The following is a 24,615-nucleotide window of genomic DNA, read 5'->3' as shown; positions in this document are numbered from 1 at the left end:
CAATTAAGGGACTTGGTTAATCTGCTAATAGACATAAGATTAAAAGGGAACTTAGGAACATATAAAACAGATGCTAAAGACAATGAGGAGAGATCAACATCACCAACACCACAAATAGGAGATGTAGAACCATTAGCAAGTGTAACTGTCTGAGATGTGGAGGTGCGAGAAAGGGAAGAAAATACATCAAGAGTCCCAGACATATGGTCCGAAGCTCCAGAATCAATGATCCAAGGTGAGGATTTGGAAGCTAAACAAGTCATACCTGAATGGGCAAGTGTAGTTGTGTTCTGCTGAGATGTTTGAAGGAACTGCTCATATATTGCCTATGGTACACTCACCATTTCCTGCCCGGAAGCACAAGTGGGTGTGGAGGGGGTTGGGGCAGTTTGCTGGCTTTCAGTAATTGTGCTACTACTCTTAGATGTAACATGGTTAGCCCAAGTGTTGGGTGGACCACGCAAATCATAGCAGAAATTAACTATGTGCCCCTCTAAGCCACAATGTGTACATTTTCTCTAAGCATTACCCCTTCCTTTTCCACGGCCTCCCCCTGACTCTCGGCCTCCAGTCCGGCCACTAGCCCGGTTAAACATGTGTCCACCACGGTTGCTTGGAGGGCCACTGCTGCCACCACCACTTCTACTTCCACGGCAACTCCCTTTAGTCACTACCAAACCAGATCTATCAGAGAAGGAAGAATGTTCCACCGGCTCAATGGATGTCCTCTTAAGACGGGAAAAAACTTCTTCAAGTGAGGGGAGAGCTGATCCTCCCAATATCTGTGCTCTGACAGGCTCATACTCAGCCTTCAAGCCCACAAGAAACCTAGTCACATCAAGTTGTTCACGTTGCTGTTGTTGGATCTGGACATCTGATGTTAGAGGGTGATCCACATTTAGTTCATTGCGGATGTTCCTCAAACTTTTATAATACTCTTCTAAGCTTTGACTTCCTTGCTTTAAATTGAAGTACTCTTGGTATAACTGATATACCCTAGTTGTGTTGTCTTGTCCAGAGTACAACTTTTTAGCATGATCCCAGATCTCTTTGGCTGTATCTAGGAACGTGAAGTTCACACTAATCTTTGGTTCCATGCTGTTCCAAAGCCATGTCATTATCTGTGCACCATCTTGTTCCCAATCTCTGAACCCAGGAGAATCAGAGGAAGGTTTCTCCTCCCTCACATGTTTTACTTTCCTCTTGGCCTTCAAGAACACCTCCACAGATTTTGCCCATGGTACATAGTTCTCACCATTCAACTTGATGGATGTCATTTGAACACTTAGATAATCTGAAGAAAGCATGATGCCTGTTTTGTTGTCATTCCCAACTACAGTTGAAGCCATCTCAATTATTTCTCCTTTGAATACACACCACAATCTCACACTCGTCACAAGACTTCCACCAACCCACTTTCTTCAACTGCACATTACACACTACACTCTAAACCTGACTCTAAACCTGAAATCATTCAGTCAACACATCAAACACTTGGACTGCACACTACAGGACCATTTACCATCAACACACCACTACTGAAATTACTCAGTCATTTCATTGAACACTTGTTCTTCATACTGCAGAACTGATTACACACAAAGTCTAGGGGTTCACTTTTAAGCATTTAGAATCATAGATATGTCAGCCACCACAACACAATCAACACCACACCACTGCTGTCGTGGAAATCAGCAGTCTACTACTCTTCTTTCAGCACACATGCGAGCAAGAAAACACACACAAAAAAAAAAAAAAAACATGACTGATATGTGTATCAGTTTCACCCAGCACCACAACAACTAACTTTTGAAGCACACAAAAAAAATCAGCATTCACAGTCCATTTCTGAACACACGACAGCAGTGTCCATACCTGTATACGTCCAACCCTCTTCGTACACTGAATAGAGGGTCTAGTATACCACTTCAACGACCACCACAACACCGGCCAGAGGCATTCTCACCTCCAGGCCCTCAAAACGGCAACTCCTTTTCAGCCCTTTATCGAGTTTTCAATCAGGTCAGCTGTAGGATGATGAAACCTACTGTGAAGCTGGCGGTGAACCCTGGAAGAAGACAGCAGCAAGAAAAAAAAAAACACGTGACCTTTGCTCTGATACCATGTGAATAAACCCTAGTTGATTCTAGGTCAAAGTAGAGAAGAAGAAAGAAGAAAGAAAAGAGAAAGAAGAAGGAGAGGACAAGAGTGTTTGGGCAGACTAGAAGAGAGGATGTTCAAAAGTCACTCTCCTAGCCGACCCATTTGACTTTTATTCATAAAACTTGAGTTACAAGAAAGACAATTTTGTCCCTCATAGAAGATGGGACACATAACTTAAACTCAGATACAATAGACATTTCACTTTCAATAAGATACATCAGAATGACCAAAATACCCCTGACTCGAGCATTCTAACAAGAGAATACTTGCATATCTGAAAAAGCACCCTGGCAGAGGCATTCTTTTCTCAAATCATGAGAATCTGAAGCTAGAATCCTATACAGATGCAGACTGGGCAAGATGCTTAGATGACGGGAGGTGTACATCAGGAGTGTGTACCTTTGTAGGTGGAAACTTGATCTCCTGGAAGAGTAAGAAGCAAGCGGTTGTGGCAAGGTCAAGTGCAGAGGCTGAGTATAGACCCATGGCTCATGGTGTCTCAAAACTATGTACCTACACCTACCTTCTGTGTGGTATTAATTCGACACCTTCTGTGCTCTGATGGTCTGAGCAACCACTATGTACCTACACCTACCTTTCCCTTCCTTTCCTTATCTTTTCTTTCAAACCAAACAAAGCATTAGAAGACACCTATTGTCTAGGGAGACTAATGAAACATTTCTCTGCTGTATGAGTTAGCATTACCTTTATTTTTTCTGATAAGACGGCTAAAGGGATGAAATGGACTGGAAAGTGGAACATGTTAACATTTTCTGTCCATCCTAAAATTGAAGCTTTTATGTAGATATTATTGCTGGATAAGGTTCATACAAATATACAATAGACCACCTGAACAACAGAGATGGCTATCCCAAATAGGTGTTGGGTGTGTAAAAGGGAAGAGGAATCCATTGGTCACTTGTTTTTGCTTTGCCCTGTGATTACCCTTCTTTTGGGTTTCTTCAATTTTTTGTTAGACTCCTCTAGGTCAGTCTTATTCCATTGAGAAGGTCCTTAGGTCATAACCTTATGTAGTGATTGGTGCTAGAAATGCTATATTATGGTCCAGTGTTCATGGAGCTATTTTCTTGGTGTATTTGGAAAGAGAGGGGACCTTGTATTTTTCAAGGAAAGGATCAAGATCTTCTCAGTCTTTGCTTGGATCAATGTTGTAAGACTTAGACAGGACTGTAAGGTTGGAGCGTGAGAACTGGGAACCGGAAAGCATTCCAGTTATTAGAAACACTCATTGGGCTCCCAGTTAGACTGTCTGAGTTTTATAAAACCACATGGTTTTTGCCCGACAGTTTTAACATGAACCATCCCAGATTGAACTGTGTAAGTGTTTCAACTCAACTCAATCTCAATTCTCAACTGTATACCGTCCATAATCTAATGTGAACTATACAATAAAGGGAAAACATAAAGAACCCTAAACCAAATATTGGAAGTTGGAACTATTTTACTTATATTTTATTAGTTTTATTTATATGTTGTGCTAGTGTGATTATGATCCGTGATATGTCATGTTGATGAAATCATGAAATTCTATATTTGTTGGTAACTTGCTATGATATAATTTACTTTTAGACATATGCTTGTTAAATATATATTTTTCTATCTTTATGTATTTTTTTAGTTTTTTTTTTTTGCATTTTGATTTTTATTCATATTTTTATTTTTGATGCTATGGTTCACTGGGTTGACCTAGCAGTTGAACCGCTTGGTCCATGACCTGGAAAAGTTTATGGTTTTGTGTCTGGTCTGAGCCTTACAACATTGGTTTGGATACTAGTAGTCTCATTATGGACTGGGCCTTATCTCTTAAAGTCCTTGATTTGTTTGATTTGTTTAAGAGAAGGGATTTACTTTTTAGATGGCCCCCCTTTTTGGGAGTCCTAGATGGTTTACTTTCAACATTGCTGAAAAGAATCTTTTTATGCACTACACTTGTATAAAATGAAATTTTGATTACTTGCTATGTGTATGAATGGGAATAGTTCTGCTTATCAGTCTGTTCGGTGAAGTCTAAACAATCCAGGAACCTATCACATGATGATTGGTTTCAGAGTCCTAGATGGTTTACTGTCAACATTGCTGAAAAGAATCTTTTTATGCACCCCTACACTTGTATAAACTGAAATTTTGATTACTTGCTATGTGTATGAATGGGAATAGTTCTGCTTATCAGTCTGTTCGGTGAAGTCTAAACAATCCAGGAACCTATCACAATGATTGGTTTCAGAGCCCAAAAGGACTCCCAGCGTTTCTCTCCCCATTCTATATTCATTGAACAACTTTTGGCCTAGAAGACCTTGTCATGGGTTCAAGATAAGCCCTTTTTATGGGTAAATTTGAAGTTCTGACTGGCTAATATTAGTTGTGACCAATACAAGGTGGGTATGGGCTGGCCATTACTTAGTACAATGATGAAACCTCAGGCTGACAAGCATGGGAGTCCAAAATCAAGTCTGAGAGTTGCCACTTGCAAAAAGTGTCAAAGGTTAGGTCCATATTAGTCTGCCCCTCCCAAGACCCTGAATAGTTAGGACCATCATTATGTAATGGCCCTTTGACGAATACAAGGTGGGGTATGGGCTGATATTGTTGGTGAATCAAACACATGGCTGATTCAGGCCCCTTGGTGGATGGTTTGATTTCCCATACTATATGTTCATGTAGCAGAAATAAGGTAGGTCATGTAGGGGAATCTCCTACTTGACCTTAGAATTCTTCTTTGGGTAGCAACCACTGTACATACAGTTGAAAGTGCAATAAATATGATCTGATTTGAAATCTGTGATAAAAAGAAGAAAAAGGAAAAGTTTGTGCAGAGAAGAGAAGAAGAGTAAGGCTGAAGAGAGTGGGGAGAAGCTAAAAGAAGTGATCTGGCCACCCCTTTCACTATCTTATATACTCATAATTAAAAATGAATACAATGACAAGTATACCCTTAGTAAGTCGGCTATTGCTAAAAACACAAGTAAACACTCTTAACTAAACATAAACTAATGGGCCTTAGGCCCAATAACTCTAGCTAAACTTTAAAATTAAAAAAAAAAAAACAAATATTATCAGCCTGATCTCAACACATACAAAAGGATGCTAATTCTAAATTTCTAACAGGATGTGTCCCTCCTTCCTATCACCCCCAACTTGTACAAAGATGTTCTCAAAACCTTTTTGGGCCATCTGGGGGGGGGGTGATTTCCCCCAGCTATGTCCTTACAGATAAATAGATAGAGAGTCCACATGTTGTTGTCCTTTTTTTCTTAAACAGTTCCAACTACAGGGATTTTCTCACCATCTTTGTTTCTCATAGGTTGGTGTTGGCATGTGCATGGAAGGAATAGAGCAAAATCCAATTGTCTATGAACTTATGTCTGAGATGGCATTTCGAACTGAAAAAGTCCAACTGCAGGTAATTCAATTTTCCAATAGATGCATACTGTTATTTTTCCCATTAGTGTGGTAAAAGCTATGGATCAACTCTAATATTCTATAGACATGATATTTTCTTCTTTCTTGTTCCTACTACTATGGCCTTGTTTAATGAAGTATCCACTTCTATCTTTTTGCTCATTTTTGTGATGGTATTTTCTGTCAAGTAATGATATGTTTCATATCACTGTGACTAATCTATAAAAGAGAGAAAAACTTTGTTAGGGAGATGCAGAGACTGATCTTTTTTCTCTTGCTACAAGCTTTTGACAGTTCATCCTTATTGTCTTACACTGTATTTATTTCTATATCATGCACCAAGGTGCCATAGATACCCAATTAAATTTTAGGGATTCTTCTGTTTGTTTGTCAGCATATATATGACTTTACATTCACACACATTGGGGAGAGGAATGTGCTAGGATAATGTTTGAGGAATTGGAAGAGAAATATCCAATGCCAACAGCCAAGACAGGATTTCTGAAAATCCAGTTACACTCAATTAAATTTTAGGGATTCTTCTGTTTGTTTGTCAGCATATATATGACTGTACACACATGCACACACACATTGGGGAGAGGAATGTGCTAGGAGAATGTTTAAGGACTTGGAAGAGAAATATCCAATGCCAACAGCCAAGACAGGGTTTCTTTTACGCTATGTTAAGTATATATCTATCTATTTATTTACATGGGGAAAAAATAGCTGACCAAATGGTGTGAACTGCTACATGCCTTGAAGATGAGTTGCATGGTGTGATTTGGTGTCTTTCCATCATCGATTAAGGCATAAAGACCTGGTGTGCTTGCAAAGGTTATGACATGAAACAAGTGTATTAGGAAACCAATTGGGTTTATGCCAGGGAGATCAACTATGGAAGCCATCTTTCTATTGAGACAATTGATGGAAAATGTTAAAGAGAAGAAGAGAGATCTTTATATGGTATTCGTAGATTAGAGAAAGCAAATGATAGAGCCCTTAGAGAGATAATATGGTTGGTTTTAGAAAAGAAAGGAGTAAATAGGTAGACCTAATTAAGGATATCTATGAGGGGTGTAACAACTAATGTTAGAACACTTAGTTTGAGTCTCCAAGAGATGTCAAGGTTTATATTTATGGTGGTTCTTCACCAAGTCTCAGTGCTGTCCTTATTTATTTCCATGTCGTGGATGAATTGACTAAACATATCGAAGAGGAGGTCCCATGGTGCTTGTTGTTTGCTGATGTTGTAAACAATTGATGAAACTAATGAAGGATTGAACACAAAATTAATTTTATGGACAAATACCTTAGAAACAGTAGGTTTTAAAATATGTAGGAGTAAAACAGAATATATGCAATGTAAATTTAATAATAATAGAAGTGCAAATCAGGGTACAACTAGGATTGGAGACCAAGAGATAATTAAATTTGATCTTCTGTTACTTTGGTTCAATAATCCATAAGAAGGGAGGGATTTGATGTGACCTATAGAATTAGAGTAGGATGGGCAAAATGGAAGTGTGCATCATAGGCGTCCCATTTTTATCAATAACAAAAATATTTCACTGGGTATAATATGGAAATTTGAAAGAGAGTATAAGATACCCTTATAGAACAAATTGGCTATCCAAAATGACAAAAAATGAGTATAAAGGCACATATATGTCGTGTTCAACATTTCCTAATCTTTAATGAAGTCTACCCTTTTCATACCTTGGAAATCCATTAGACACAAATCTAATATGTGATACAAGAAATAGAGGATACATGTGATAGAATATCTTCAGAGAATTGGAGTGGGGCAGGAAACTTTTTCAGTAACCTATGATCACACCTGTCACAATTTCTCCACAAAACAGCAACTGAAACCATTCTCCATCAACTAAGACATCAGGATCCCACCATTCCACCTCTCAATATCAACTGGAAGAATCTCTAAGTTCCCCATCTATGACAATGTAAAACCACTTTTAGCCTTCCAGCATATCCATGGACCAACTTGTCATATATATATATATATATATATATATATATATATTCTTCTTTCTTTTAGTTGATCCATTGTTAGATTTTTCTCAAAGGCTGATAACTACATGGATGCTTCCACCTTTGGTTGGACAAGGCTATCCCAAACATTCCAAATACAACAAGTTTTCCCATTCCTCTAGACAGCTTGTTGCATAAGTATCAGTGAAAACACAACCCAATGCTATAAGAGATGGTTTAGGGCAATTCACAATTACCTCTATAGAAACAAGAATTGAAATGAGAGAAGTATGGGAATATTCATGGAAATATGGACTGTATTATTTTAAGTATCATGTAAAAATGTCTCAATCAAGATCTACTTATTTTGTTTCTTTTAACATAATGGAAAGCTGTGATTCTTTTAGTTGGTTCCAAGATCAAGTGCATCAGCAGGATGAATAAGAATCTTACTATAAAACTACTACAGGAGAGTCAGAACCTTGAGGGGTTAACAGCACAAGTCACAAGTCACATAGAAACAAAATAGTGGTACAACAAAGACTATCCTGGCATATCTGATTCCTGAAGTAACAATTCCTGATTAAACCCTTCCCTGGTTAAAAGGCAATAAGTTTTAGCTATCAACTAAACAATGTCACAATGCCCTAGAAGGTTTTTTTTTTTTGTATGTTTGTGTGTGTGTGGGGGGGGGGGGGGGAGTGCTTGATCACCTATTAAAAGATTTTTCTGTAGAATAAAATCTCAAGATGTTTCTGAAATCACTAAATATGTTAAATGTAATAAAAAAATATTTAAAATATATTAAAAAGAAAAAAGTTAATATTTCATCAACTTTTGTAATGAGAAGCCTATTTTAGTTAATGCATGGGAAACTTGTTATCAACATAAGACATCTTAAGGTGTGAGGTAGGCTGAGCTCAAGGTTACCTCAGTGCATTATCCATAGGCCTTGCCTCATACAACTCTCATCTTCAATTTGCTCTCTCCCTCCCTCCCTCTCTCTCTCTCTCTCACACACACACACACACACACACATCCTTTCTTCAGTTGTTTGATGCCTTTATAAGTAATTATCACTATATTAATGTCAAGTGCAGAATGTAATGAATCAATTAGCATGTTTTAAAGAAGTATGCCTTACTGTGATATTTTGATGTTGTAGTTGTAAACAGTATGGATTTATTTATTTTTCTCAAGCAGGAATGGGTGACAACCTACTCTCAACGACGTTATGGTAAAGCAGTCCATCAAATGGAGGAAGCTTGGGGAATTCTTTATCGCACAATATACAACTGTACGGATGGAATTGCAGTATGTTCTCTGAATGAATTAATTAAGGACATAGCTAGAGCTATGTCTATAGAAATCTTCTTTTCTTCTTCCTTTCATTTTTTTAATCTTTCAATCTCTGAAAAGGGAATTTCATTAATAAAAGAACTAGGACATTCTAGAACACAGAAAGGACTCTATAGGTTGCTAAACCCAATAGGGAAAAACAAAGCTAGGAACAATAAACTGCAATGATAAAGCTACACAAAGAGAGAAGCCCACAAGACAACTGTGGGTCAAGGTGAATGCTATTCTTAGTTGCCTTGCCAAAGTGTCTTGCTGCTTTTTCTATTGCCATGTCCTTGGACATTTGTTTTTTGAACCAGCCCACTATCACCTTTAAATCTCCTTCCACCTCAATTGTTTTTGAAGTTCAGGGAGCTTCCCAACCTCATTCCTTGCAGTAATGCCATTAGTTCTATAAAACACTGAAGTGCCTTTTTTATCCTTTTCTTCTATTGCCAATTACTAGTGTATCTGGTTATAACCATCTAGCACTTCATTTCTATTGTATAGAAGTTAGTAGAAAATGTTAATTAGTTTATGCCTATAGTTTCTAATTGAAAGAAATGGTGAGTAATGGGATGAAAGATGGAAAGTTCCAAGATTTTAATGTAATTATAGTTTTGAGATTCTTTTGCTTCATTCATCCGGGATTTTCTTAGTCTTTTCAATTTTGTCAAAAAACTTATGCTGAAAGGCTCCCTTATTCTTCCAAAGCTCTATAGGTATTCCATCTGGTTCCAAGGTCTTTCCTTCATTCATTTTGACAAAGTTTTCTTCACTTCTGCTACCTTAGTCCTACAATAATATGCCCCTTTGGTCTCTCTTTTGGTATGCACTCTACCTACTTCTAATCCCTTTGCATGATCATCTTTTAGTAATGTCTTCGAATAGCATTTTACCTTTCCTTAACCTCATGTCCTTTACCACGGTTCTCTGGCCACTGTTCTTGATTCACTTAACATGATCTAGACTCCTAGTTTTCCTTCCCACCCTTCTGTAAGTAGACATCTTTCTCACCTTCTTTTGTTCCCAACTTACAATACAAGTACTTGTATTTCTTATGCTTGGATTCACTAGCTACTTAAATAACCTCTTTTTAAGCACTTATTTACCATTCACTAACTACACTTCCAAGACTGATCTTCATATTATTGCTTTGGAGATCCATAGTACATGTAAATATTTTTTGGAGTGCTGAATTAACAAAAGCTATTGGAGCTATTTAAATCAAGTGTTAAACATATTCTTGCATGACAGGGCCACATCATAGACTTTGGATGTATTGTTCAGATACTTTTAAAGAACTATTCTTTAAGGAGGTTAAGTTGCAAGATCCAAACCTGGGGTAAATTTTGGCTAATTTGGTAAAACTATAGAACATCCATAATCTAATCAGTGAGCTAATATAATTGATCCAAGGAAAATAGTAATATTCAACTTAAACGAAGCAGCTAACAACTGTAAGGTGTTTCATTAGTTTGTATCAATGTTTTATCTCAAACACAACTAAGATGGTTAATTGCTCTTAATTTCTGTATCTGTGCCAGGACCATAACAGAGATTTCATAGTTCAATTTCCTGATTGGGATCCCTCATTAAAACCCAAAGCTGAGTTGTCAAAGCAAGAACAGATGCAAAACCCTTTTATGAGAGATAGAACCAGAAGATTCTCTTTCAGAGAAACAATCTCTTTTTTGACTCAGCCACACTTATGGTACTCCACTGAGGAGGTTATTTATGCTTTACATCTGTTTCTTGATGCGGGAAATGATCTTGCTGGAAGCCTTACATACAGGTAAAACCCTATTTCATGATTAGACAACTATTTTTAAATTACCTCCAAAATAATATTATTTGTTCAACATCAGTTTTCTGATTATCTACCTATTAATTTTCTTCAATTTCTAGTTAATTTTACTTTTTGAGTTAAATATCATCATTTCATGTTGAAGTTAACCACATAACCCAACAAAAACAAGTGGATTATATGATTGCTCCTTAATTGCAAATAATGACAGATATGACTTGGTTGACTTGACTCGGCAAGTACTATCCAAACTAGCAAATCAAGTATACATGGATGCTGTGACTGCTTTTCAACAGAAGGACATAAAATCTTTGAATTTTCAGAGTCAAAAGTTTGCTCAGCTCATCAAGGATATTGACACTCTTCTAGCTTGTGATGATAACTTTCTATTGGGAACTTGGTTAGAAAGTGCAAAAAGACTTGCGGAAAATCCCAAAGAGATGATCCAGGTGAGAGCAAACAATTTGTTAATTGTTTTTATAGTTGCTTATTGCTCGGGGACTTCAAGATGATAAAACCCATTCTTATTTTCCAGTATGAGTGGAATGCGAGAACTCAAGTAACAATGTGGTATGATAACACCCAAAACAACCAGAGCAAGCTTCACGATTATGGTAAATGTTTCTCATTGTTTATTTTATTACTTGTCTCAAATATTTCAATGTTGATAGTGATACATTATTTCATATTCATGACAGCTAATAAGTTTTGGAGTGGGATTTTAGAAAGCTACTATCTACCAAGGGCTTCTACTTATTTCAGTTACTTGCTGAAAAGTTTAAGAGAAAATGTTACCTTTGAGTTGGAGGAGTGGAGAAGAGAGTGGATATCATTTTCAAACAGATGGCAAGCAGGGAGGGAGCTTTACCCTGTGAAAGCGCAAGGAGATGCTCTTACTGTTTCCAAGGAGTTGTTCAAGAAATACTTGACCTGAACTAGGAGCAATTCATCATAAAGTAGAAATTAGAAAAATGTAGGCGGACAGAGACTTCTTGTAAGTATCTTGATTAGTGCTATGAAATAGTTTTGAAATGTCTGCAATAAAAAGAACCTTCCGCTAGCCTACAAACAATGGCCTCGTTGCTGTGTGCTAATAAAAGGTGTTGAAGTAGAATGCTTTTATAACTATAAAAAAGTAGAATACTTTTGTAACTTTCTAATCCTCCTAACACTAAATACAAAGAACCATAAATTACTAAAGATGGCAAGTCACCATGACCCATAGAACTCAAAAATGGGTCACTTGAATTTGTTGGGACACTTCCTCGTGTTGGATTGAGCTAAAAATCTATGATACTTGAACACTGTAAGGATATTTTGCTACCACCAAATTTCAAACAAATCAACCAAGGTTTGACTGGTCAAATAGTCTGGCCGGAAGTACATTTTGCATTTGACCTGGAATCCATTTCTTTCTTTGTTTCAATGTTTACATCAAATAGATGCCAAAGCCAATGTGTATCAATCCATATTGTAACCTTTTATGGGCTTTTTCAAACTAATGATCCGGTAATTTGGTCACATTTCCGGTTTGGGTTAACATCTAACCTGTCATACTGTCATATAGCAAATATCTTAAACTTGGTGAACGTCCCTTTAACCAGATGTTTGAACCATTGACTTGTATGACCCGCTTATTAAGTTACAAAGTTTATATATATATATATATATATATATATATATATATATATATATAATGTTCAATAATATGGTCACTATAAGGTGTGGTGTGTTTGAATCTGTTGGGTTCCACCCACACCACTCATTATTATAATTTTTTATTACCTTGGTATCATGGGTTGACCCATTGGGCAGACGGTTGAACCAATGACAGTCGACCTAGAGGAAATACAATGTTGCCCGTAACTTCATACATTGTGAAATTGCTATATTGTTTTCATTATTTTTTTTAAAGCCTATTGCGATTTTATTTTATTCTTGAAGCCTTTAATTTCATCTTTCCTAATGCGGAGGAGTGAGGACTAATGTCTAAGAGGCCAAATCCAGAGTGCTCAATGGCTCGTGTTCATGAAGTAAAAGATGCTCTGGAATATGGATTGGCCCCAACCTGCACCCTTCAACTATTTGTGTGGGCCACCCAATCAACGGGTAATCAAATATTGACTCGATTTGTTATATAGATTCTCTTGGATGAGTATATTACCATGGGACAATCGGAACCTTCCTACAGGTAGTTCGAGGAGATATTTCCTCTTCTCTTCCTATGTATTCTGAAACCAATAGAAATGATAAACACAAATGTGTGAGGGGAATCTTCACCCTGTAAATGAATAATAATACAACAAAAAATCTATAAACAAAAAATCCCTGCCCCCTCTCCCAAGAAAAAATAAATAAAGGCAAAAAGGAAATTACAGAATTTGGTGTAATAGCTAACCAAGTGGTACATGTTTCTTGATTTTTGCTGTTTGAATCTGAATGGTACCCACAGCCCACAACCTCCCCATTCAAACCAGCTCCATCAGAAGTGGGTCACCTTCAGCCATGAATCTTATCAACTTTATGAATTCGGACTCACTGGACACCTTGCATGGATGGACTGCTGTTGCTTGGGATGAATAAAAGCTCAAGGTATCATTAACTGGTGCTTCTGACCGATAAATCATCGTATTGAGAACAGAATCGAAATTACGTGGTGAATCCATTGCTGTAAAGATCATAGGTATTGCAGTCTTGTGATGGATATCTAACTTTCCCACTAAACCTACAATCTCAGTGAAGTCTCCCACAAAGCGCCGAGGCACATAGAATACTTCAGATGTGCATAGGGTTACACTCTGCTCAGCAGTGTTACTTTCCTTGTAACTGACCTGAAAGTGAACAGGCATCGTGCTCACAATTTTCTTGATCATGTCTGCTTGACTTGCAAACCACTCTGTGTCCTTGCCAGTGGTGGAAACAGTGAACCAAGAATTGGATACCTGGTCAACACAAAAATGATAAGAATTTAAGAGAGAGAGAGAGAGAGAGAGAACAGCATGCTTGGGAGCTACATTAGAAGCCGATTACCTTATCATTAATCCACAGTTTATTCTTGTCTGCTTGCAGCAGATTCCAGTAGTTAAGAATGGTATCATCCTGGACGAATAGAAACCCTTCCGCACTTGTAAAACGGTCAAATATCTTAGGTAGATACCTGCACAAATCGTTTTACATTTGCCAGCATGAACTAGAGCATTAGACCATCTATGTGTGTGTGTGTGCACGTGTGCGTGTGTTTATTCAGCATTAATTAAGCACATTCAATAGTCAATATGCCAACTAACATAGTTTTCCCATGTTTATAATTTTTGTCCACCTCCCTATCCATTTTTGTGTTTATCAATAACCACAGAATTCATTAATATTGGAAAAAAGTTACAGGGAAGAGGAGCTAAAGAATCTTAACTCCCCAGAACAGAAATACATCTGAATTAAACACTCAAAACCTTACAATTGAGCCCAAAACCCAGAATTTCTAAAAACTCCTTGCCTAGCCAATCCATCAGCAAAGGAATTAGCACTTTTAACCCATGTACATAGGACTTCCATATCCTTTGGAGCATTTTCTAAGAAGTAAATAAATAAAAAATCACATATGGAATGAGAGGAAGGTACAAATGTTACACAAGCTAGAACCATTTCTAGACCTGGCAAAAAGTTGACCCAACCCAACCCGAAAAAATAGGGTTAGGGTCTCATATTTGCTACCCGAATGTGAAAATGACCCAACCCGACCCAACCCGAAAAAACTGGGTTGGGTTGGGCTGGGTTGGGTCATGGGTCAACCCACTGACCCGATTGTCAAGCCTAATTGGGATTATTTATGCATTGTTAGAAGTTTCCACTCTTTAATTTTTTCTATTTGGTCTTTACTTTTTATTGTTTACTCTTTAAACTGTTAAATGTTCAAGTTTTTTATTTTATATTTGGAATTTTAAGGTTAAATCTTTTAATTTTGACATTTTTCATTTATTTTTTTTATTTGTTTAAATTTCAATTATTTTTTGGGATGACCCGAATTGACCCATGGGTCAACCCTAACCCGAATATTTAGGGTTAGGGTCTAGCATTTGACAACCAAACCCGAAATCCAACCCAACCCGAAATCAACCCGAAGTACTTTGACCCAACCCGAACCCGACCCACCCAACCCAATTGCCAGGTCTAACCATTTCGTATAAAAAATATAGTACCACAAAGACACCTTGTGTATTTTTTCAAATCTGCAATTACCAATTTTATGTCTAAATCACCTACTATATTTTTTGGTGCTGCTTCTGTGGTATTTGTGACTCGAAGGACATTTTCTTAATTTTATCCATTCTCATTTTGTCTCAATCTAGAATTCCCCTAGTGTTTGGTTGATATGATTGAATTACTTTTTGGTTGGCAAAGGTATGTTTATTATAAGAAAAAAAGGTTGTATAGAAGAGGCATACAGGAAGACAAGAAGAATAGAATCACAAAAAAAGAGGCCCAAGACTCCTCACGGTGAAGTTTCGTTCACTCCTCAAGATTCCCACTCTTGGAATACTATCAACTAACATTTGTTTTTTTGAGTAAAGGCAAAGTATTAATTGTTTTGGTGATAAATAAAAAATAAAAAATATTAAAAAAGAAAAGAAGATACAAGAAGGTGACAAGATATCACCCACAAAAAAGGGAGAAAACTCAACAACCAATCACCAAATCCCTCCAGACCCCTTAAAAAAACAAAACCTTCTCCCCTTCCCAGCTCTTGAAACATCCAAACAACCTTGCTGCCAAGACCCAAAACCCTCAAGGGACCCAGTGCTGTGATATTTAGGCAAAGTACTCATAATTCATCCTTATCAGCTAATATATTGGCTGGATCAAGTTAGGCCCGGGAGGGGATATAATCTAGCAAGGGGCTGCGATGTTTAGGATGTTATAGGTGGGGATGAGACTCTGTGCTGCAATGTGAGGAAATAAGATGTGGATTTGGAACAAGGAAGTCAAATTTGAAGGATGAAATGGCAATAGGTCTCTTTGGGACCATGCAAAAATGGGACAATTCAGTACAAGGGGGAAGACCCCAACCAACACTTACAGCTCTTGAGATTGTGCTTCTTACAATAGAATTTCCACCTAGTTGGAGAAAGGGTTACATTAGGAGATGTACAGAGATTTCAAGTTAAGAGGTTGGGCAGTTTCCAAGGGCCTGAAGCCTGAACTTTAGCTCATGCAATACCATGTCTAGAGTCACCTTCCACCTAGTTACTGATTGTTTGTTGAAGCAAATGGTTCAGTCCCTTCAACCCTAGAAATAGGGTTCTTGCATCAAGAGTTAAAGAGGAGCATTCCAGCTCATGGGTCATTGCTAGACTATTGTAAAGAAATGAAAGAAAGATGTAGGATCAGCAGCGTAAACAGGAAAAGAAAAATGTTTAGAGTTTAGAGAAATGAAAATAACAGGTTAAGAAGGGTCAGGACAGCTTGAACGGAGACCATGGAAGCCAGTCTGATTTGTCCAAAGACAATAGATCAGGTAAGACAGAGATTACAGTGGTTAGGCAAGAGCTGAATATGACTACCTCCACCATAAAAAAATGAACCTGCACATAGGATTGGGGAGTTAAAATAAGGGGTTAAGAGAGTTATTGACCAGTGGAAAATGCAGTGGTTAGGTCCTTATATTGCTTTGATTCTTGCAGAGGCTTGTTAATAGATGAGACTTGATAAAGTGTGGCTTTCTGCAAGTCAATTCTTTTGCTATTTCTGTTTGTTTTCATCTTCCTGCCCCTGTATTGTTCTTGCACACATTTCATTTCCCTCTTAGCATAAATTTTTACCAATTGGGTGAGGGGTAGGGGTAGAGTAAAGAGGAAAAGGTAGACTCCAAACTGGTATCATAGTTTCCATTAGCCACTGGAACTATCAATCCCTTGTCTATTCTATCAGAAAATAGAGTCTCCATTGATGCATCCTCTGAGGTATGCTTTCTTGACCAATAACCTGAGCTCTTATATCAAATGACATGAGCTCAGTTCTCAATAAACCCCCAATATCAACTGTCATAGGTATTCTAGAACCACCAAACCTATCACCATCTCTTAATACTACTATAGCCCACAATGGTTACAGGTTACATAGGGAAAAGCACAAAACTTTAACTAAATGGTAAACTGAAAAAGGGCTGAGCTCTGTATGGCCAAGATCTAACCACTGTTTTCCACTCTGCAATGATTTTTTTTTATCAGTAACAGTGAAATTTTATTAATGATAAAAACAAGATTACAACGGGATGGAGCTAAAAGGTCTTAATAAGCGGGTCATACAAGTCAATAAAGACCCCTTCAAGGATAGAATGTAAGGAAGAAATTGGTATCTGCTTTAGATGGATCAATAAAGACCCCTTCAAGGATAGAAAGTAAGGCTATGGTACAGGCAATCTCTGTGTCCCTAACACCTATTCTCAAGCTTAGGTTCCAACCAAACCCAGAGGGTGACTTAGAAGGAGCAATAAAGGAAGAAATTGGTTCATTCTTGAGGGAGGACAAAGCAAAAAGGCCTGGAAATTGATCTTTCAGAGGGAAGTCCCCAACCCAGACTTGTTCCCAGAATTTGATAAGGGTACCTGAATGCAAGTCATACCTGATCCATGGAGAGAATAAAGGCAAGATGGCTTGAATGGCTCTCCAAGGGGAAGCTCTTGTGGCCCTTGCTAGAATTCTTGAATCCTAACCATTATCTGCCAGTCCATGTATACTTCCCACCACTTTAACCCACAACCTATCTTTCTCCAGTGAGAATCTCCATAACCATTTTCCTAGTAGTGCCAGGTTCCTAGTCCTAATATTACCAATACCCAACCCTCCCTCCTCTTTAGCTCTACAAACCACCTCCCATTTGACCCTATGGTCCCTCTTCTCCTCCCCCGGCTCCCACAGAAAATCCCTCATTAGCTTTTCCAACCTATTAGCCACCTTCACCGGTATCCTAAAAACTGACAGAAAATATACAGGAAGGTTAGCCAACGTAAACCTAATTAGGGTGATTCTCCCTCCAAGGGACAAATAATTTCTTTTCCAGTTGGCCAGCCTCTTTTCAAATCTCTCCACAACAGGGGCCCAGAAATCATCTCTTTGAGGATTATCTCCCAATGGTAAGCCCAGGTAGTTTGATGGCCAATTAGACCGCACATCCCAAAATATCTGCAAATTCCCCCATCTCCTCTTCCCCCATATTGACTCCAACTATACAACTTTTTTTCAAAATTCACCCTAAGATTTGACATTTGTTCAAAGAGCTGCATAGAGAGTTTCAAATTTTTAATCCAATTGGCATCCCCACCTTCGCAAAACAAAATCGTATCATCTGCAAATTGTAGATGTGTAAGTGGTACATTATCCCTTCCAACTCTCCAAATAGTCCACCACTGTCCCGTTCACCAAGATAGAATAGTGATAATCCTTAATGCATCCCATCACCCAATCGCACCAGATATCTCCAAACCCAAAATTCATCATCACTTCCAATAGAAAGGACCAATCAACCATATCATAAGCCTTTTCTAGATCTAGTTTGCAGACCACTCCTCTTCTCTCGGATCTCTTGTAATCCTCTAAACTCTCATTTGCTACCAGTATCTGATCTGTTATTTGTCTCCCCCTCACAAAAGCTCCTTGATTGTTCGAGATGATAGATGGTAGCACCTTCATGATTCTAATTGACAGCACTTTCGTGATGATCTTATAAAGGTTGTTAACTACACTAATCGGCATGTAGTCCTTTGGGTGGCTTGCCTCACTTTTCTTGGGAACTAAAGCAATGAATGTGGAGTTTAGCCCCGGGTTAATCACTCCTCTGGTATGGAATTCATCAAATACCAACAATATGTCTTCCTTTAAGATCTCCCAGCAATCTTGATAAAAAGCCATCGTAAAACCATCTGGGCCCGGTGCCTTTGATCTATCCATCAAAAATACCACCTCTTTTATTTATTCCAACTCAAATTTCTTCTCCAACCAATCCCTCTCTTCTATCTTCAGTGTTGGCCAATCCAAGCCCTCTAACCATACCCTATTATTCAGTGGCCTTCTATATATGCTCCTAAAATGATCTGCAAATGCTCCTGCTATTTCCCTCTAGCTTGTGATGTTGTTCCCTTCAATTTCCAATCTAGTAATAGAATTCTTCCTCCTCCTACCACAAGCCAAGGCATGAAAGAATTTAGGGTTCCTGTCCCCCTCTGTTAACCACTTGCATTTTGACTTTTGCCTCCAACTTATTTCCTCCTGAAGCATATAATCTTCTAACTGTTTCCTCAAACTCCACCTATGTTCCTTGTCCTCTTCAATTAGGCCTTCCCTCCCTTCTTTATTGTCCAGTTCCACAATTTGTGTGATCGCATTTTGTTTCCTTTCCTCCAATCTCCCAAATTCTAGTAGATTCCATTCCTTGATTCTCCCTTTCAGATACTGGAGCTTCTTATGAAACCTCATTCCATACCACACCCCTGTTGGGTTGCTCTCTACCCACCACTCTTCAACCTTCCTAATGAACCCCGGATGCTCTAACCACATGTTCTCAAATCTAAATGGAGTTGGGCCCGCACCACGCACCTCCTCCTTACAAAGTACAATAGGCCAATGGTCAGAAGTCACCCTTGGGAGTGCTCTAGAGTTCAGATTCCCCCAATGTTCTTCCAGGTTGTTTGTAAATAGGAATTTGTCCAACTTAGAGCAAATTAGATTGGTTTGGAGATTGGACCAAGTATAGCACCTCTGTGACAGTGGAATTTCTTTTAATTCAAAGGCCTCAATGAATTGGTTAAACCTCCTCATACTTGTGGTGCTCCTCTGCCTAGAACTATTTGTTTCTCCCAGAAATCTTATTACATTAAAGTCACCTCCTAGGCACCATGGACCTTCCCACAAACCCCTTATGTCTGCCAACTCCTTCCATAATAATCTTCTTTCTCTGTAGTCATTTGGCCCGTACACATTGGTTAATACCCATTCAAAACCATCTTCCACTTGCCTAAATTTCAATGAGACTGTGGATTGTCCTACCAATTCCTCTAGGCCTTCCACTACCTCATTTTCCCACAATGTCACCACCCCCCTGCTGATCCCCAAGATGGTAGGACTGCCCAACTAATCCCCCTACTCCTCCACACACTCCTTGCCCATTTGGTATCAAATTCTGCTCTTTTTGTTTCCTGTAATAGTACCACATCGGGGTCCATTTTCCGGATGAGTCCTTTTATTACTGCTCTTTTCCTTGCACTACCCAGTCCTCTCACATTCCACTCTGCGATGATTGATAACTCCTATAAATCTCTTTGATCTCTGTAAGGATCTTGCCTTCTAGAACATTATAGTTTTCCTTTCTTCTCATATAAACCAAATGACCATATGCAAGAGGCTGTGATCTTTTGGAATCCTTGCCTTGCATGGGGTAGCATTTCCTTATTGGTGCCTTCAATTGTCTACCACACATGATTATGCCATCTTATTGACTTTTTTTTTAATCCTGATCACATGTTTGATTACCCCTTGGATTATAGAAGCACAGTTTTCCAATTCTACCATGTTAGTGTTGCCATTGATCCATCTCAGCATCTTCCTTTTCTGCAGAATGCATTTTGTTGATATGTTGTTTCTTGATTGCCCTACATATTGTTCCATACATATTGTCTGGTGTTACAGCTGCGTGGTGAGATTTTTCTTTAAATCAGATATCTTCCTTTTTAAGAAGGTTCCTCCTCCCTTTACATAAAACTCTGGGCCTTCTGTACAATATATGATTTCAAATTACTCGAGCAATTTAATTTCTGTATCTCCTGAAGTGGCATGCATGACAGCATGAGGGTTTTCAGACAAACAAACAAGAATGTCCCTAAATGTCCAATGACAGGAAAAAAGAACCAAATCATTTTATAATGAGCATGGAACTTCTGGTACCAGCTGCACTAAGATAGGCACTCGTTAGATGATCTCTTAATTATTGTACTTGCTCTATAAATTCAAGACTCTGTAAGGGCCCCACAATATTTGATGCGCTCACAGGCAATACTTCTCAAGATTTTCACATTGACCCAGTCCAGTTCTAGTTGAAGATATTACTAAAAATGATTTCTCCTTTTTATTTTGGATTGGTAACTTTAACATCACTAACAATGTTTTCAACAGCAGTTTTGCATAAGAATATATAATGAATGAACGAATAGTGGAGAAAAAAAAATGCAATCTAACTTACTTGTATGCTAGGTCTAAGTTGCCCTGTTCAATAGCAAGATCTGCATTGCTCTGCTCTGCTAGAATAATTACAGTCTTGAATATTCTTCCATAGAGCAATCTCCATTCCAAAGCAGTACGTTCCACAGGTCCACTGCAGAACATGATGAACACAACATTCCCAAAGTTCTTCCTCCACCGAATCAAGTTCCCTATCTCATAATTTACTGTCCCTGTTTCCTCAACTCCAAGATGCACAGACGGTAGTTTTCGAGGGATGAACTCCTTCCTATCTCCATGACCAATGGTTGCCCGCGGCCTATCTAGCTCCAAAGACATCAGCCTTGGCTGCTGGTAACCAACAGCAAGCAGGTCCTGAAGCCATGCAGCAGTAAACCTCACATCCTTCTCAGTCCAGAATTCCTCTTCTGCCATCGAATAACTTAATTCCAAGATCTTCTCAAACAATCTATGTTTTCCAGATCTCCATTGGACCAAAAACTTAATCAGACGGCCCACATTCACATGGAGATCCTTCTCCTCTGAAAATGGATATGCCTCTACCCTGTCATTGCGATGAATAGTGGGAGGGTAAACGACAACATAACCACCAATCTCCCACAAAAGCCTCTGTGCCCAGTAACCCCTCAACACATCGGAAGCCATTGAACTAACAGAAACCGGAAGCATCAAAGCCCAAAATGCAGAAGAGTGAAAAATCGTATTGAAAGAGTTCAGAGGCACCATCATACCTTGTGGCAATGCCACTTTAGGGGCATGCTCATCAAACCTAATATCAAAAGCTTCCAATCCAGACTTCCGTGTGAAATAGAAAACCGAATCGACATCCGGGAGGCCATTCGATATTCCTTGCTGAATGAATTGCCTACCACCATATACTTCTGTGAGAAATTCCTCGTGGCCGAGCTCACCTACATTTTCCAGAGGCAAACCTCTCGGCCAGACCGACCGCTGCCCGAAATGAATGTAAGGATTTACAACAGTTCGATTTGGATTCTCATGACTGTACTGTAAGATTGGCTGCTGCCTTGCACCCTCACTAACCAGTTCCAAATCAAAATGTTTGCCAAGATCTCCGTCAATTACATCTCCACGATCGTCCGCATCGAAGATCTTCTTCGCTCCGTGCTGAATTGCGAAGAGATACCCAACCGTCTTCCTAACATAGGAATCGTAAGGGAGGTGATCCACAACTCGAAACCCTAAATTGGCTTGTTGTTCTAGAGATAGAAAAATCGCACCTTTGAGGTTCCAATCTGAAGGGGCCTTCGAATTGCCAAGTGCGAGGACCTGCCAACCTTTAAGTTTTACGAGATTGCGAAGCGACTCAGTGGGATAAGTGGAAACGGAGACGACGATCCATTGTTCGGAGCGGAAAGCGGCGAAAGGAGAGGATTTGTCGACAATGGGTTGGATCGCATTCCATTTAATTTCAGGGTAGGCTATCTTCTCGAGCTCCCTAGCTCGGTTTTTGAAACAGAGGAAAGCGGCGGTGTCGCCAACATTGCGGAGGAAGATGAGAACGGCAACTGCAACGACAAGGAGAGAAATTGTGACGATTTTGTAGAGATTCTCGGAAACCCATGTGGAAAAATCAAGGTTTTTGGGTTCAGAAAAACGATCTGTAGGGAGAGGAGGTGGTTTTCTGAGGTGGGATTTAGATGGTTTGGGGGATGAACGGTCTTGGACCAACATTTGATCCAAAACAACCTAAACTGGAATCAGGACTGAAGCTAAAACTGAAACTGGAACTGCTGTTCTTCTTCCTCTTCCTTCTTCTTCTCCTTCGTGTTTTTCACGTCTGGATTTTGACCCTTCAATCTCTTTGTAGTTTAATTGAAATTGGTGTCTCTCTGCTTCAACTTCTCGCAGTGTCTGGTCGGGCTGCCGACAGGTTTAGTTTGTTACTTGTTCTTGAATTTAACTACTGCTAGTTGGCATTTGGTGAGGTCTGAGGTTTTCCTGTTTTTTCCTTTTATATTTTTTTATTGACTCCTCTTCAAAATTTTACTTGGCCAAAGCTCTATCTTAAGATTAATGAGCTAATCAGTTATCAGTACACAAACAGAAAAGAAAATATTTAGGCCAGTGACATGAAAATTTGAAGTTGAAAGTTAACCCCAATGAAGCTTAAAATGTGAAGGATCTGATCCTTCTCTTACTCTTTGTAAATGCTCTGTGATCTGTAATTTAGCTGGTCAAACAGAGTGCTTAATACCCATTTTGTGGGTTGGAACTGTATCTTTGGTACTGTAACAAATATAGCGGTCTTATTTGTTATCCAACAACCCTAAATTTTGAGTACATTGTATTGGATTTATTGCTTTTCTGTTTTTTCAGCAAATTGGGGTTTATGGCTTGACAAGTTCTTGTAAATTTGATTAATTGTTATCGTGGAGGGTTTTTTTTGGTAAACACCATAGAGGGGTTCAATATGTCAAGTTCACCTTCCCCAACCAAATAAATCAATATCACCGATTTTTGGAAAACTGTAAAAATGTAAATGGAAATTGAACCGAAATCAGTTGATTCGGTTTTTATTATTTTTTTATATTTATAATATATAATAAATATATATAATATAAATACTAGAAAGATATATAATATATTATGCTATAATAAATTGATGAAGGGTTTTTTGGCAGCACCCTATTGTTCGGACTACTTCCAGGTGGCCAACGATTTAGAGGCCGAAGTGGAGGATTTTTGCTGGATGAGGATTTGGATGCCGAACTGACTAGGCCGAGCTAGGGGTAGATTGGGTGCCGAGCTGGGTTGATTGTTGAGGACCTGGTGTGGCTAACCCGGCGAGGTCGCTTCGATGATTAAGTTAGTACTCTCGTAGTAGATCGCGAGCTAAAAAATCATAAAGTATGAGAGCTAGAATGTGCTTACTCGCCTCTCTCTTATGTCATTGGGGTTGGTGCCTTTATATAGGCATTTTTGGTTTGGGCCAAACGCACCGCATCTGAGATTTCCGAGAGGTCGTGCCTAACTGGTCTGAGATCCTCGGAGGTAACCACCATGCACGTTGACCATCCTCCGGAACATTTGATACGTGGGCCAACTTTTGAGAAACCTGGGAGCGTCGGGATATGCATGCCAAATTTGTCGGTGAGCACATCTCGTAGGTCACCACCGCCTAGTCCTTAGTCAGGTCGACAAGCCCTCGAGGGAGATCGCTTCTCGCATCGATGTCACTTCGGCCAGTGACAAGGTGCTACAGGCTAACCCTGGACGAGGTGCTACAAGCGACCTAAGTTGTGGTCGAGGTCGCTAGGTCAGTGTAAAGGCAGGTCGCCAAGTCGGGGTAAAGATGAGTTGCAATTTGGGACTCCAAATCATCACTTAGGTGGTGCCTAGGTGTCATCTAGCTATTCTGAGATGCCATCTGTCACAATGTCATTAGAGGGCCAAATCCGCCCTCATCAGAAATTGAACCAAAATTAATCGATTCGGTTTTATTTATTTTTTGATATTTATAATATATCATAAATATATATAATATAAATATTAGAAATATATATAATATATTATGCTATATAAATAATATATTTTATATTTTATATAATGCATTTATATTTATTTATAATAAATAGGTATATATATGGTTAATTTTGTCAGTTCAATTTGAATTTTTGGTTTAATTCGAACTGAAATCGAATTGATACC

General features: G+C 38.7%; 2 protein-coding genes across 4 annotated transcripts in view; one reads left to right on the top strand and one right to left on the bottom strand.

Moving 5' to 3' along the window:
* Window positions 1–11,786, top strand: part of CYL1 (alpha-N-acetylglucosaminidase family / NAGLU family) — a 109,126-nt gene extending 97,340 nt beyond the window's left edge. For all 3 annotated transcript variants that reach the window (XM_010258836.3, XM_088891237.1, XM_010258838.3), the window contains 6 exons: window positions 5,486–5,584; window positions 8,776–8,886; window positions 10,458–10,705; window positions 10,929–11,166; window positions 11,253–11,331; window positions 11,416–11,786. In XM_010258836.3, the coding sequence (XP_010257138.1) occupies window positions 5,486–5,584; window positions 8,776–8,886; window positions 10,458–10,705; window positions 10,929–11,166; window positions 11,253–11,331; window positions 11,416–11,651 (1,011 nt within the window). In that variant the 3' untranslated portion in view covers window positions 11,652–11,786. The remainder of the gene's footprint in view (window positions 1–5,485; window positions 5,585–8,775; window positions 8,887–10,457; window positions 10,706–10,928; window positions 11,167–11,252; window positions 11,332–11,415) is intronic.
* Window positions 11,787–12,903: 1,117 nt separating this feature from the next.
* LOC104597368 (putative glycosyltransferase STELLO2) lies at window positions 12,904–22,889 on the bottom strand. Its single transcript, XM_010258839.3, has 3 exons — window positions 20,945–22,889; window positions 13,748–13,874; window positions 12,904–13,659 (listed from the first exon to the last, which is right to left on the bottom strand). The coding sequence occupies exons 1-3, from the start codon at window positions 22,636–22,638 to the stop codon at window positions 13,186–13,188; spliced, it is 2,295 nt and encodes a 764-aa protein (XP_010257141.1). The 5' UTR covers window positions 22,639–22,889; the 3' UTR covers window positions 12,904–13,185.
* Window positions 22,890–24,615: the final 1,726 nt, after the last annotated feature.

This window comes from Nelumbo nucifera, chromosome 7 (assembly GCF_055504915.1).
Source record: "Nelumbo nucifera cultivar China Antique chromosome 7, China Antique-T2T, whole genome shotgun sequence".
Classification (NCBI taxonomy): domain Eukaryota; kingdom Viridiplantae; phylum Streptophyta; class Magnoliopsida; order Proteales; family Nelumbonaceae; genus Nelumbo; species Nelumbo nucifera.
This window is presented reverse-complemented; position numbering and strand designations above follow the sequence as displayed.

Bases quoted from the DNA above. Each gene is read 5' to 3' on its own strand.
- LOC104597368 (XM_010258839.3), bottom strand. From the start codon at position 22,638: ATGTTGGTCCAAGACCGTTCATCCCCCAAACCATCTAAATCCCACCTC. The intron at 13,875-20,944 runs GTAAGTTAGATT...CGATTTGTGCAG, and splicing joins AACTTAGACCTAGCATACAA to GTATCTACCTAAGATATTTG. The intron at 13,660-13,747 runs GTAATCGGCTTC...TGTGTTGACCAG, and splicing joins AACTGTGGATTAATGATAAG to GTATCCAATTCTTGGTTCAC.